The 15,492-nt window shown below is 44.1% G+C and overlaps 1 protein-coding gene across 5 annotated transcripts in view; it reads right to left on the bottom strand.

The window, feature by feature from the left end:
* Window positions 1-15,492, bottom strand: part of LOC112261015 (neurexin-2-like) — a 935,354-nt gene that overhangs the window by 685,917 nt on the left and 233,945 nt on the right. For all 5 annotated transcript variants that reach the window (XM_042328452.1, XM_042328453.1, XM_042328454.1 and 2 more), the window contains exon 4: window positions 9,051-9,080. In XM_042328452.1, the coding sequence (XP_042184386.1) occupies window positions 9,051-9,080 (30 nt within the window). The remainder of the gene's footprint in view (window positions 1-9,050; window positions 9,081-15,492) is intronic.

Here is a 15,492-nt window from a genome sequence, read left to right on the forward strand (position 1 = left end):
TTAAAAGCAACCTGAGGATTAATTATGAAAAACGTTTGACATGTTTCTGTGGACATTATGGACACTATTTGGATTTTTCGTCTGCGATGTCGTGACCGCTCGAGCCTGTGGATTTCTGAACATAGCGCGCCAAACAAACGGAGGTACTTTGGATATAAAAATAATCTTCATGGAACAAAAGGAACATTTATCATGTAACTGGGAGTCTCGTGAGTGAAAACATCTGAAGTTCATCAAAGGTAAGCGATTTAATCTATTGCTTTTCTGACTTTCGTGACCAATCTACTTGGCTGCTAGGTGTTTGTAATATTTTGTCTACTGAGAGAGATGTTCTTACATAAACGCTTGTTATGCTTTCGCTGAAAAGCTGTATGGAAATCTGACATGCCAGGTGGATTAACAACAAGCTAAGCTGTGTTTTGCTATATTGCACTTGTGATTTCATGAAAATTAAATATGTTTAGTAATTTAATTTGAATTTGGCGCGCTGCAATTCAGCGGGTGATGAAAATGATCCAGTTAAAGGGATGGGTGTGTCAAGAGTTAGCATTCTTTCCCTCAGGGGCTGATTTAGTCCTGGGACACTTTCATTATCAGGACGAACAGAAAACCAACAGGCTCTGGACCTCATAGGGTAAGAGTTGAATACACCTGCTCTGGGGACTAAGAGAAAAACTCTAATCACGTACTGGGTTCAACAACCTCCGTTTGAAGTTGCTTGCAATCCAAATCTGAGGAGCTGGGAAAATTGGTGATTTAAGCCTATTAGGGTTCTATATTGTTTCATTAGGCCCTTGCTTTTTTTTGATGATGTAGCCATTAATTGGTTTGTTAAAGTAAGGAATCCCTCAGGCTCAGAATTACATAAGTGCTTCGGAGTTCATAGGGGTCCATAGTGAATGAATGGGTTAGGAACCAATGAATTTTGGTATATAATGTGGCCTGAAATTGAACAGTCAGGCTTTAAAAATCTGAACTAGGGACCTGGTATTATAATTTCCACACATGAAAAAGGCCATTTAGCCTCATTATAAAGAACATAGAATTACATAAGATTAGCATATTTGATTGAAATAAAAGAGCATATTTGTTTTAGAAAAAAAAAATGTACACCTCAATTCACATACCATTGAACACACTCCATATATTCTCCTTTGCTGGCTATTTTGACAGAATACTTGCAGACTTTGAACTGCGAAGAACATGTAATAATACATGAACAGTGGTTTGGTTAGATATAAGGCCTATTTCACATTATTATTATTATTATTATTATTAGAGTCTCTGACATTGAATCAACTAGGCCTAAGTTTGATATTCTTATGAAACGTGGAACACTAAATTTATCATGACGCTATGGAACCAAGTACTGTATGATACAATATGTACTGTTACACCACTATAATTAGATCCGCGTTAATATGTATTATTATTGGGGCAAGATTTAGTGTTGGTATTGGTGGCCTGTGCCACGGTGTGAAGGCATGGGGAGCGTGTGTCTCAGTATGGTGGCGAAGCAGTGACAGGCCTGGGGGACAGTTCAACTGTCACGCCCTGGTCTAAGTATTTTGTGTTTTTCTTCATGTATTGGGTCAGGCCAGGGTGTGGCATGGGGTTTTTGTATTGTGGTGTGTTTTGTCTTGGGGTTTTGGTGTGTATGTATTGGGATTGTAAGCCAACTGAGCCAACTCTCCCTGTTTATCGTGAGGAGCCAAGGAGGAGACCAGAACCAGAGCCGGTGTTGGAGGTGAGCGAAACAGAGACTGTGAAGGAGTTAATGGGGAAATTGGAGGAGAGAGAAATGAGGGAGTTGCTGTGTTGGTGCTTTTTGCATGGAATTCGCCCGACGGAACGTGTCGGGGATTTGATGGCACCTGGGATAGCGCTCCATACTCGTCCTGAGGTGCGTGTTAGTCGGCTGGTGAAGTTGGTGCCAGCCTCACGCACCAGGCCTCCTGTGCACATCCCTAGCCTTGCACGTCCTGTGCCAGCACTGCTCTCAAGATCTCCAGTACGCCTTCACGGTCTAGCCCATCCTGTGCCACCTCCACACTCCAGCCCTCCGGTAGCAGCTCCCCGCACCAGGCTTCCTGTGCGTGTTCTCGGTTCAGTACCACCAGTACCAGCACCACGCATCAGGCCTACAGTGCGCCTCGCCTCTCCAGCGCTGCCGGAGCCTTTCTCCTCTCCTGCGCTGCCGGTGTCTTCCGTCTGTTCAGCGCTGCCGGAGCCTTTCTCCTCTACAGCGCTGCTGGAGTCTCCCGCCTGTTCAGCGCAGCCAGAGCCTTTCTCCTCTACAGCGCTGCTGGAGTCTCCCGCCTGTTCAGCGCAGCCAGAGCTGCCAGCCTGCATGGAGCAGCCAGAGCTGCCAGCCTGCATGGAGAAGCCAGAGCTGCCAGCCGGCATGGAGCAGCCAGAGCTGTCAGTCTGCATAGAGCAGCCAGAGCTGTCAGTCTGCATGGAGCAGCCAGAGCTGCCAGCCTGCATGGAGCAGCCAGAGCTGTCAGTCTGCATGGAGCAGCCAGAGCTGTCAGTCTGCAAGGAGCTGCCAGTCTGCACGGAGCTGTCAGTCTGCAAGGAGCTGTCAGTCTGCAAGGAGCTGCCAGTCTGTAAGGAGCTGCCAGTCTGCAAGGAGCTGCCAGTCTGCACGGAGCCACCAGAGCTGCCAGTCTGTAAGAAGCCGCCAGAGCTGTCAGCCTACATGGAGCAGCCAGAGCCGCCAGTCAGCGTGGAGCAGCCAGAGCCGCCAGTCAGCATGGAGCAGCCAGATCTTTCAGTCTGCCAGGATCCGCCAGTCGGCCAGACTCTTCCAGATCTGCCAGTCAGCCAGACTCTTCCAGACCTGCCAGTCAGCCAGACTCTTCCAGACCTGCCAGTCAGCCAGACTCTTCCAGATCTGCCAGTCAGCCAGACTCTTCCAGATCTGCCAGTCAGCCAGACTCTTCCAATTCTGCCAGTCAGCCAGACTCTTCCAGATCTGCCAGTCAGCCAGACTCTTCCAGATCTGCGAGTCAGCCAGACTCTTCCAGATCTGCCAGTCAACCAGACTCTTCCAGATCTGCCAGTCAACCAGACTCTTCCAGATCTGCCAGAACTGCCAGATCTGCCAGGATCTGCCAGTCGGCCAGGATCCGCCAGTCGGCCAGGATCCGCCAGATCCGCCAGTCAGCCAGGATCTGCCAGTCAGCCAGGATCTGCCAGTCAGCCAGGATCTGCTGAAACCACCAGCCAGCCAGGATCTGGTAGATCTACCTACCTGCCTGAGCTTCCTCTCACTCCCGAGCTTTCTCTCACTCCCGAGCTTTCTCTCACTCCCGAGCTTTCTCTCACTCCCGAGCTTTCTCTCACTCCCAAGCTTTCTCTCACTCCCGAGCTTTCTCTCACTCCCGAGCTTCCCCTCAGTCCCGAGCTGCCTCAGTCCCGAGCTGTCCTTCAGTCCCGATCTGCTCCTCAGTCCAGTGGGTTTCTGGGTGAGGACTACTAGGCCATGGTCGGCGGCGAGGGTGGACTATCCAGGGACGCGAGGAGAGGGGACTAAGACATTGACTGAGTGGGTTCCACGTCCCGCGCCGGAGCCGCCACCATGGACAGACGCCCACCCGGACCCTCCCTATTGTCCCTCCCTATTGTCCGCACCTTGGGGGTTCTGTCACGCCCTGGACTAAGTATTTTGTGTTTTTCTTCATGTATTGGGTCAGGCCAGGGTGTGGCATGGGGTTTTTGTATTGTGGTGTGTTTTGTCTTGGGGTTTTGGTGTGTATGTATTGGGATTGTAGCTAGTGGGGTTATCTAGCAAAGTCTATGGCTGTCTGGAGTGGTTCTCAATCAGAGGCAGGTGTTTATCGTTGTCTCTGATTGGGAACCATATTTAGGCAGCCATATTCTTTGAGTTTGTCGTGGGTGATTGTCCTTAGTGTCTTTGTTCCTGTCTCTGTGTTAGTTTGCACCAGTTTAGGCTGTTTCGGTTTTCACGTACGTTTATTGTTTTTGTATTGATCGTGTTTATTCGTCTATTAAACATGTATCGAATCAACCACGCTGCATTTTGGTCCGACTCTCTTTCAACGGAAGAAAGCCGTTACATGAACGTTTGTCACATTTCGACAGGTTAAGTTTAAGCATTAAATCCGAATGGTTGAGGTAAGGTTTGGGATAGGGTTATAACAGAAATACCTTGGTTAACTATAAGTCATTCATTCCGAGTGATTTAAGGTAAGTGTTAAGGTTTGGGATAAGGGTTAAAACAAGTAAACAAAACAAAAATTGCACTTAGCTCTGGGATTGAACACCCAACCCTTAGAGCTTACGCCTCTATCCACAACAACCTAACAAGACTACTTGATGGCAATAGCTCTCACCGTTGCCTCTAATGGCTGGTTTCGAAAGCATTTCCTGTTGTCCTGGGGACCCAGACAAACATTGAATATCGCCTTGGATCTCAAGTTACCTTGGTGGATAGAGATCAGCCTGTCGAGGCATAGGCTTTGCCCTTCATCTCTAGGAAGGACAAGTTTTGTGAAGGAGCGAGGAATTGATTTTCCTCGCTTGGCTCTGCAGACTGGAATGGTCGGGGGTGGTGGTGAAAAGCACCTGCACTCTGATCCACCAACCAGCACAGTCGGTCGTGACCTCAGGAAAATAGTTCTGCGATATTGAGCATCAAAGTTCACAACCCAGATCTCAACTGTTTTGAGTGAATTTTTCTTTCACAACCCATTAAGGTCTTTACCTTAAAGATAACTTAACTGGAAAATATCCTGAGACTTTTGCAAATCCATTTTTTAGGGGGATGCAATCACAGACAGAACCTTATGGCTTTAAAGTGTCAATCTGGGTGTCCTATCTGAAACTCCTGAATTGACATGTTCAGTTTTTAAGAAAACTGTAGCTATTTTAATGCATAAATGATAGAATAACACTATTTTACCAAGATAGAGTCAGAGGACATCATCAAGTACATTATATATACAAAAAATTAACACCACGTGCTCTTTCCTTGACATAGACTGACCAGGTGAATCCAGGTGAAAGCTATGACCCCTTATTGTTAAATCCACTTCAATCATTGTAGATGAAGACAGGTTAAAGGAGGATCTCTAAGCATTGAGACATGGATAGTGTATGTGTGCCATTCAGAGGATGAATGGGCCAGACACAATATTTAATTGCCTTTGAACGGGATATGAGTCTAAGTGCCAGGCACACCGGTTTGTGTCAAGAACTGCAACGCTGCTGGGTTTTCATGTTTCCTGTGTGTATCAAGAATGGTCCACCACCCAAAGGGGGGGGGGGGTGCAACTGAATATTAGGATGGTGTTCCTAATGTTTGTTAAACTCAGTGTATTTTAAGAAAAGTATTGTATTATGATCATCAGACATATTACTATCGTCATTTACTGTAGTTCCTGCAGTGGAATGACCAAAGTGCCCTCTAGTGGTCTCATGGATGGAATGTTATTCATAATTAATACATTTTTCTTTCTTTTTTGCTTAAAATCTGGTGTTTCTATGTCCTACAGTTTTGTTATATTTCAGTCTTCTGTGATGTATATAAAGTCTAATATTGGGATGCTATTCAACATGGAATACATTTCAACTCTATATCTGACATGGTACATGGGTCTTCTTTTTTAAAGCCCATAACCATGTGTGTAGGGGGTGTATACTTTTGTTTTGAAGTAGATTTGTTTATGACTACCAAGAAACACTCTTGGTGTGACCCTGATTTAGCCCACTGCAGGGAAAGTGCTATTATTGCTGGAAAGCCTAGACCATACTTAGAGAGAGATGGGAAAGACGTGTCCTGATTGGTCCATCTGTATTTGTTCAGGCTTGTGATTGGATTGCAGATAGAACCTTATAGCGCAAAGCACAAATGGGTTTATGCAGAGAGAACTTTCTAGTTTTCATTTGTTTCACTTAATTTACTTTTGCAAAAATCTAACATATGAAGAACCATCTATAGATCAAATATACGGTATGTGACACATTTTTGACAAAAATGTCAGATAGAACTTTCTAGTCCCAAGGACTCGCAGTGACGGCAACACGCCGCTTCAATTTGCTCTGAACAAACGTTACAAGACGCAGAAGGACAAGCAGACAAATACACACGTTCACAGGTGCACACACACACACACACACACACACACACAGTCATTGTCGAATTGAAGTCGCTGACAAAAGTGTCTCAGCCTTCAATTGCAAACCATGTCAGTCACTGAAGCTGTTGCGCTTTATTCCTGAGCCAAATAGGCTTATTGATTGTGTTCTTTAAAGATGTTTGTGTGGCTCGTTCACGGGGGGGGGAGGGTTGGGGGGGGAGGGGGAACCACTGTATTAATTTTAACTACAGCCAATCAATACGAAGGACGGGGAGACCAAGGCTTGTCTGATCAGCTTTTTTTCCTTGTTATATCATGGAATATTCCCCCCTCTTCTATTTCCCTAATAAAGTTATGCGTAAAAAAGCTGAAAGTAGGAGACATTTTCTTATTTCCCTATTTGGAACAGGCATTAGACCTCAACAGAACACCTGTGGCCTGGTTAAATCGAAATCAGTACTGTTTAAACGTATACCTTTCGCTGTCTTTTTTTACCTTGTTTTTGAGAGAGAGAGAGAGAGAGAGAGTCAGTCAGTGCATATTCAAGTAAGCTCTGATGGTGCATGCAGCAAAATCCCATCTATTTTTCAGCTTCTTGACTGTTTCCGTCTCCCATTTGAACGTGTATGTGCAGTATTTGTTACGGTACTCCCCCCCGAACATGTATAGAAATGAGAGGATTTTGATTCAGCGGGGTCACAGCGGATGTCTGGAGGAGAGGTCGGTGTTCCGTCGTTGAGTCACCCAGCGACAGGAACAATGAGGTATCACTATGTCCACTTTAATTATGGGTGGCTAGGACCTGCAAGTCCGAGGGGGATCTCAGAGCTCTTGTTCACAACAGGGCTCTCCAGTGACGGCTAGCCCATCCGAAGTTGTCAATGGCACATGTAAGGCAGTTAGAGGAGTCTAGGAGAGGTGTTGGAGACATTTAAGGGAGCTAAGGAGACTTTAAAAACTCTTAACGATCTGACCCTTTTAAAAAATTGTCTACTAAAATGACATACCCAAATCTAACTGCCTGTAGCTCAGGACCTGAAGCAAGGATATGCATATTATTGATACCATTTGAAAGGAAACACTTTAAAGTTTGTGGAAATGTGAAATTAATGTAGGAGAATATAACACTTTAGATCTGGTAATAGATAATACAAAATAAAATAAAAACATGCATATTTCTTTTCATCATCTTTGAAATGCAAGAGAAAGGCCATAATGTATTATTCTAGGTTATAGGTGCCATTTAGATTTTGTCCACTACATGGCAGCAGTGTTTGTGCAAAGTTTTAGACATTTAGCATTTCTGTTCAAAATTTTGCATCAAGTCTGCCCAAATGTGCCTAATTGGTTAATTGATACATTTTTAAAGTTCATAACTGTGCACTTTCCTCAAACAATAGCATGGCATTATTTCACTGCTATAACTAATGTAAATTGGACAGTGCAGTTAGATTAACAAGAATGTAAGCTTTCTGCCCATATCAGATATGCCTATGTCCCGGGAAATGTTCTTGTTACTTATAACCTCACGCTAATCACAGTTAGCTCAACCGTCCCGCAGGGGGGACACCGATCACGTAGAGTTAATTAAAGGGAGGTGTTGGAGACATTTAAGGTAGCTAAGGAGTCTATAAATGGAGGTGTTGGAGACATTTAAGGCGTTCGGCACAGGTGTTTGAACCTGTACGTGTTTAAAGAGATCAGGGGTGAAGTCTTTCCTCGATCTCCTCACATCCTCTCTCCTTGTCTCCATCTTAAATGTCAGAGGAGAGGAGAGCATTGGATCAAAAGATGATTCAGAGAAGATGCAAGGAATCGAGGAAAGAGTTTTGAAATGCAGCCCAGGAGAGGGTGATTCAGACATCCTAGTCAGATCCCAGTGCATCAGTGATGGGGGTCGAGGTAGGAGAGGGATGAGAGTCGATAAGAGCGAGACTGTTCTCCCCTTCTGGTAAAGGTCAGTTCGATCCCCAGACGATCCCTGCCTGGCTATATCTCTCGTCCATGAACTTTCCCTCTTCCACCATTTCTGGGTGGTTCACATCAGGAGGCCACAGTGCAACCCAGTGTGTGGATGAAACCAGGCACATAAAGGTTGTCTGTGTGAAGAGTAGGTTGTCTGTGTGAAGAGAGAAACACTCTGAGGGATGTAGTGGAATGGAAGTATAGAGTTTAGGATCGGGTGTGTTTGCTTGTGTCTTGGTTGATAGTAAAGCTATGGTGAAATGTGAAGTCAGAGAAGCACATTAAAGCAGTTTCATTGGAGACCGTAACATGGACATAGCAGCACAGTTCAATCTCATGGCTGTTCAGACATCGTTTTTTCTTCATACATAATTCACAAAACATTCTTTCCAGGGATACATTTCATTGCTATATCAAAATGCTAGCAATCTGTCTCTGAAGAACCTTAAAACCTCATCATAACAGATCAGGGTGCCAAACAATGAGAATGACAGCAGAGTGGTGATAGGAAACTCTGTGTCATTCAACAACAACCGTGTTGCATTAGTAGGAAGGATAACATACAATTAACATTTCACTTGACCAACATTTTCCTGCAGACACTTTTTGAAAACCCAAGCAAAAGGGAGAACAGAAAAGCGTTACCTGCAGCCCGGGAGGTCGTAGGTCAGAGGTGGTTCCAGGTGAGCCAGAAGGACAGGACAAGGGTGGGACGGACAGTGTGGAGGCACAGAGACCACAAGGAAGGACATGGCAGGAAGCACAACCAAAACAGAGAGAAGTGTGGAAGGAAGGAGGATGAGAGAATTGGGGGGGTGCCAGGGATAGGGAGATGGGCTAGGAAGACGGGTTAAAGAAAAATGGAGGTCGGGAACGAGGGAGGGTGAGGAAAGCTGAGGAGTGAGGAAGAGGAGGAGATTGGGCAGAGAGGAGTTTTTTTTTTCCCTCTAAAAAGAACCAAAAAAAGGAATGAACCCATACCTTGGTTGCTTAACGTCAGGTGCGCCAGACCTTGAAGGAAAGAACAGAAAAAAAGAAAAGAAAGGAAAAAAGAAGGTCATAAAAGGCAACGGGAGGAAAAAAAGCATTGTCACAACGTTGGACTGCAGTTTGTGACAGACATCCTGGGGCAGACTCGGATGTCAGAGATTCAACTCAAAGGTGAGAGAGAGAGAGAGAGAGAAAGAGAGAGAGAGAGAGAGAGAGAGAGAGAAAGAGAGAGAGAGAGGATAACGAAAAAATAAGCAAACACTTCTTGAGTGAAGGTGTGGGGGGGTAGAAAAAAAAAGCATTTCATTTGGTGCAACCCCCGAAGGCCATTGCGCACGCAAATGCTTTTTTTTTCTCTGAAGTACTTATGGAACACACACATATTAACTGTTTGGCAGTGACAAGCTTCAACTGAATTCTATACCGTATAAATCTGTACTGCTCTTAGAGATCCAAGGTCTCTAAAAGAAAGGGTCAAAGATAAGCAGTAAAACACAGGAACAGCCCCGAGTCGAAGACTCTATATACCGACACAGATACAGTAAATGTTTACAGCACAGATACTACACCGTGTTCACAACAGCCCTGATAGAGCCTCGACAAACATCCACATAGAATGTTGGTGGAATCAGGGGACAAACAAATTCAATTCCAATCATTTCAAGGGGCTCCACAGTTTTGGGGTCAAATGATGTCAACCACACTGTTACACCGGAACTCAATAATAACTCTATGGAAATCCGGCATCACTTCCGGCATCACATCCCGAAGTTACTGCAGTCAGACCAGACCAACTGGAAACAACTGGAAATCAGAAACCCATTACACAAAACAAAAGAGCCTTGATGAGACTCTTTGGCCATACTAACTTGTGAATGGTTGAATAGCAATTTTTTTAGTCAAACGACTGTATAAATTTCCCATAAATAAAACATGTATACAAGTCCGATAATAAAATGGGTAACATGTAATATGTTCTACCTATGACAATGACAAATTTGCAAGGCAACAGATTTCCAGGAATGGGAATAGTTAGATGAAATAAACACACATGCAAAGAAAAGCTTTCTCTGACCTGAGCGGTACACATAATGGGACGTTTTGATTGGCCCGACCTTCAGGTAGTCTAAGAACAATGGAGAAGCACACAGAATATTCTGAGAAGTACCAACTGTGTTTTTCAACCTCAAGGTATTGTCAAGAAGGGCACCCTGCTGAAAAATTACATTTGTCTTGAACAAGACGTCATTTCTGGGCCGCAGTGATGACAATAGCAATGGGGTCAACAGCCATTTATCTCAACAGCATTGGTAAACATTGCATTTTTGGTTAGTTCTCTCGGGTAATCTTGGTTTCAGGGAACATATCACCAGGTAGGATATTTGTAAGAGATGTCCTACATCCAGATATCATTGATAGAATGGTTACGCAACAAAAACTATAACGTCAAACAACATCGCCCTGAGCACCCACCTTACAACAGACCAATAGCTAACACAGGATTGTAAATACAGTGACTCCCAAGTACAACAGCATTCTCTATTGTGCTGTCTTTTAATAGTGACTGCGATTAAGGCACAGGAATGTAGTGCATGTTCAATTGATCTATTTGGGCTAATTCCTGCTGTCCCCTATATAGAGAGAGTCCAATCATCCTCCCTCTCTGTTTTGTTCCTCTACCCATAATCCATTAGACAGATAAGGCAGCCCAAAGAAACAGGCCTGTGCTGATGGTGCATACCAAATCATCTCATCCCCCGGGTTTTCTCTCCCTTCTTCTCTCCCTCCCTCTCTCCAAGCCTGCGCGCTAGAGCAGAGGCAACATTATAAATATCTTGAAGTGTGAGGAGAGGAGGAGCGCTGGAAGCAGAGGGGTGGCGAGGGGTAAGGAGCACAGCTGTTTGCCACACAGCTGGCCCCGTTTGCATCTTTGCACAAAACAGAAAGGCACAGGCGTGATGGGAGAGGAAGCTGCAATTCAATAATGAGAGGTACAAGAGGCTGAAACACTTAAAAAATAACATAGGGAGACATTGTGTGTGTGTGTTAGTGTGTGTGTGTGTTAGTGTGTGTGTGTGTTAGTGTGTTGTGTGTTAGTGAGTGTGTTAGTGTGTGTGTGTGTGTGTGTGTGTGTGTGTGTGTGTGTGTGTGTGTGTGTGTGTGTGTGTGTGTGTGTGTGTGTGTGTGTGTGTGTGTGTGTGTGTGTGTGTGTAGTGTGTGTGTGTGTTAGTGTGTTAGTGAGTGTGTGTGTGTGTGTGTGTGTGTGTGTGCACGTCACACAACATGTTTTCGCTTGGCAGAGGCAAAAGGGGTGTCAGACTAACACAGAGCCAGATCCTGAGCAGGATATGAAGAGGCTTCAACATGTTTCAGCATATGACACAGACAGAGAGAGAGGGAGAAAGACGTTCTGGCCCCATCATATCAAGAGAGCACCTGTTCTCTTTCACACACCTCCCTCAAGCTGGAACGATAAACCAAAAACGATCGACACCCGACCGCACCGATCACTTATCTCAAGCGTTCTGCTGATATCATTCATTACGATAAGTAGCCTATACTAGAGCAATGTGATGTAGGACATTTAATACATTAATAATATGGGTGATTGTTATTGAGACAAATTTTGCCTACAACCATTAAACTAGTAGTAGTAGTTTAAAATAAAAAATAAATATAAGGTGGTGCACATTAATATTACAAATCTATCGTTCTATTATCTTTATCATATCAATACAGGCAATTTATGGATTTTTGTCCATATCGCCCAGTTCTATCTCCCAGCCAAACAGCCTATGTGAAAGGCATTGAAGGTCTCTCTGAGGAAACAGACAATAAGCCCTGACCATAACTACAGTAATTCAACTCATAGGAAAGCCATACGATTCCATTGGAAATACACCTTCATACACAAATCGAATTACTGCCCCTAAACACATTGAAAGCATCAGGAAAATAAAAACTTAGCCTGAGACTTATAATTTACCCCGAAATCTGAAAATTTGATTACCTACTTAATTGTGATTTGAGTGCAGATGGGAATGCCTGACGCAATCCGATCCAACCAGGGACGGCCTGGCGATTGGCTGGAGATGATTGAGTGACAGATGGAGACGGGTCATAATTCTGTCATTAGGAGGAGACGTGCAGCCGTGAAATCTCTCTTTCCCTCTCTCGGTCTCTCCCTCTGTCTCTTTCTCTTTTCTCCCTCGCTCCACATCCATCTCTCAATCAGCCAGCTGCAGCTGCCGTCTGCTCTCCTCCTCACATCCTCCTCTCCTCCACTACCCTACTCTGCTTCCAGCCATCCCTACTAAACATTCCCGCGGTTGGGCATGCAACTCAGAATTACCCAGCGCTCCATCAAGGGCCCTGGGTTGTAAACAAGCCCACCAAAAATGGATTATTTTAATCGAGGATAAAAATAGTGAGGGGATGCCAAAAAATACATTCATAGAATACATTAGCATGTTTGATGATTGCAGGAAATTCACTATGAACATCATCTACATTGAACCCTACGGCCGTCAATGGTATGGTTATGTCATCGGGGGTAGGAATGTCCTAAAATGGAGCCTCGCCAATACAGGAACGGTATAACCATCTCCGACAGGTGTGCTCTTCAACGACCTTGTCAGACGTCATTCGTGCACCATGTTTCCCGAACAACACACAGTGTACTGGGTCCTTCCATCACTTACATGGGAACAGATGTGGAGGGGGATAGAAGACGGAGGTAAAGCACACACGAAGTGGGCAGAGAACGATTAGAGTCATCATCATCAGTCGGTTCTCTCCTCCATCACAAGTCCAGCAGTGGGAACTCTCACGGAGGAGTACGTTGGCTGTGGAGACCCCAGTGGGGCTGCGAAGGCATAAAAACCACTACCATCCTCCATAGAGGTCCGGCAAGCATATGGACACCTCCCTATACATACACCCACAACATATGTCAAACTAACATACACACAGCCCCCTGAAATGACAGGTGGTGCAGGAAGGATCTCTCCAATTGTTTGGGTGAGGAGCTTTGGTTGAATTTATCTCCAAAAGATTGATATTGATGTCATATGTTTTGGTAGACAAAGTGGTGAAGGGCAACAGAAATCACCAAGCAAGACATTTTGCCAAAGTGCAGTAAACATGTGAGTAATAGGTGAGTGCTTTGTAAGGCCGCGTACTAACAGTTTCCAGTACCATTTACACTGCAACATTTACACTGTCTTTATAATGCCTCGGAACTGTCTTTATAATGCCTCGGGACATTTACTTTCGCAGAACAATCCTCGTAGCTATATTAGATCATGAAACGATGCTAGTGTGGCTGCGAAAGGGCCACAAAAACACGCTCCGGACATTTGTAAAAACATTTGTTGAAAAGATGTTGGGAGATAAGTCTCATTGAATAATGCAAGCTGTATTTTACAGCTCGAGTAATAGCTATAGAAACACGAGTGGAATTTAAAACACTTTGCAGTAGTAGGGGAAAGCCGAGGTTAGAGAGAAAGTATCATAGGAATGACCGAGAGCAAGGGATGGTGATGGATTGATGCTCGCTGCTCTCCTCCTCTTGGCGAGCCTAATTAATTATTCAAGTGGGGCGTGCATGATATCAAAAGGCTATCAAAGAGGATGAAACACGTGTTAAAACTCTGAGGCTACAACATCAAATTAAATGCAAAAACAGGACTGGCATAGATCATTCATCGGACTGTTCCACTGTGGCTAGCTGCTAGCATGTGATCACAGCCACAACAGGGAGCTCGAGAAGACTCCCGTGCTGATTCTATGACTCGCCTTCTAACATGCCACTGATGCCTGGATGAATGGCAAGGCAACCCATATGCGGCACAATCGTCTCTTTCATATGTATTGCAATCGTCTTTGTTCAGGGGTTTCCAGGAATGACTCACCTAGTCTTGGACGCTGTAATAAGCATCAAAAGATTAACATCTATTTGTATTCTTTTCGTAGTAAATGTGATTGCATACTGTAGGTGAATTTAAATGTAAAAATCCATATCTCAGACTGGCCAAAAAAAGAAAAGATTAAGATGGACAAAAGAACACAGGCACTGGACAGAGGAATTCTGCCTAGAAGGCCAGCATCCCAGAGTTGCCTCTTCACTGTTGATAATGAGACTGGTGTTTTGTGGGTACTATTTAATGAAGCTGCCAGTTGAGGACTTGTAAGGTGTCTGTTTCTCAAATTAGACACTAATGTACTTGTCCTCTTGCTCAGTTGTGCGCCGGGGCCTCCCACTCCTCTTTCTATTCTGGTTAGAGACAGTTTGCGCTGCTCTGTGAAGGGAGTAGTACGCAGCATTGTACGAGATCTTCAGTTTCTTGGCAATTTCTCACATGGAATAGACTTCATTTCTCAGAACAAGAATAGACTGACAAGTTTCAGAAGAACGGGTCTTTGTTTCTGGCCATTTTGAGCCTGTAATCGAACCCACAAATGCTGATGCTCCAGATACTCAGCTAGTCTAAAGAAGGACAGTTTTACTGCTTCTTTAATCAGGACAACAGTTTTTATATGTGCTAACATAATTACAAAAGGGTTTTCTAATGATCAATTAGCCTTTTGAAATTATAGACTTGGATTAACTAACAGATATTCCATAAAAAAATCTGCCGTTTCCAGCTACAGTTGTCATTTACAATATTAACAATGTCTACACTGTATTTCTGATCAATTTGATGTTATTTTAATGGACAAAAAAATGTGCCTTTCTTTCAAAAACAAGGATATTTCTAAGTGACCACAAACTTTTGAACTGTAGTGTATGTGTGTGTATATATATATATATATACACATATATACACACACACAGTTGAAGTCGGAAGTTTACATACACTTAGGTTGGAGTCATTAAAAACGTGTTTTTCTACCACTCCACACATTTCAAACTATAGTTTTGTGCATGACAAAATTAATTCTACAAACAATTGTTTACCGACAGATTATTTCATTTATAATTCACTGTATCAAAATTCCAGTGGGTCAGAAGTTTACAAACACTAAGTTGACAGTGCCTACATACACTAAATTGACTGTACAACAGTAAAACTAGTCCTATATCGACATAACCTGAGAGGCTGCTCAGCAAGGAAGAAGCCACTGCTCCAAAACCACCATAAAAAAGCCAGACTACGGTTTGCAACTGCACATCGGGACAAATATCGTACTTTTTGGAGAAATGTCCTCTGGTCTGAAAAAATATATAACTATTTGGCCATAATGACCATCATTATGTTTGGAGGAAAAAGGGGGAGGCTTTCATGCCGAAGCACACCATCCCAACCGTGAAGCACGGGGGTGGCAGCATCATGTTGTGGGGGTACTTTGCTGCAGGAGGGCCTGGTGCACTTCACAAAATAGATGACATCATGAGGATGGACAATTACATGGATATATTGAAGCAAGATCT

Source organism: Oncorhynchus tshawytscha, linkage group LG10 (genome assembly GCF_018296145.1).
Source record: "Oncorhynchus tshawytscha isolate Ot180627B linkage group LG10, Otsh_v2.0, whole genome shotgun sequence".
NCBI lineage: Eukaryota > Metazoa > Chordata > Actinopteri > Salmoniformes > Salmonidae > Oncorhynchus > Oncorhynchus tshawytscha.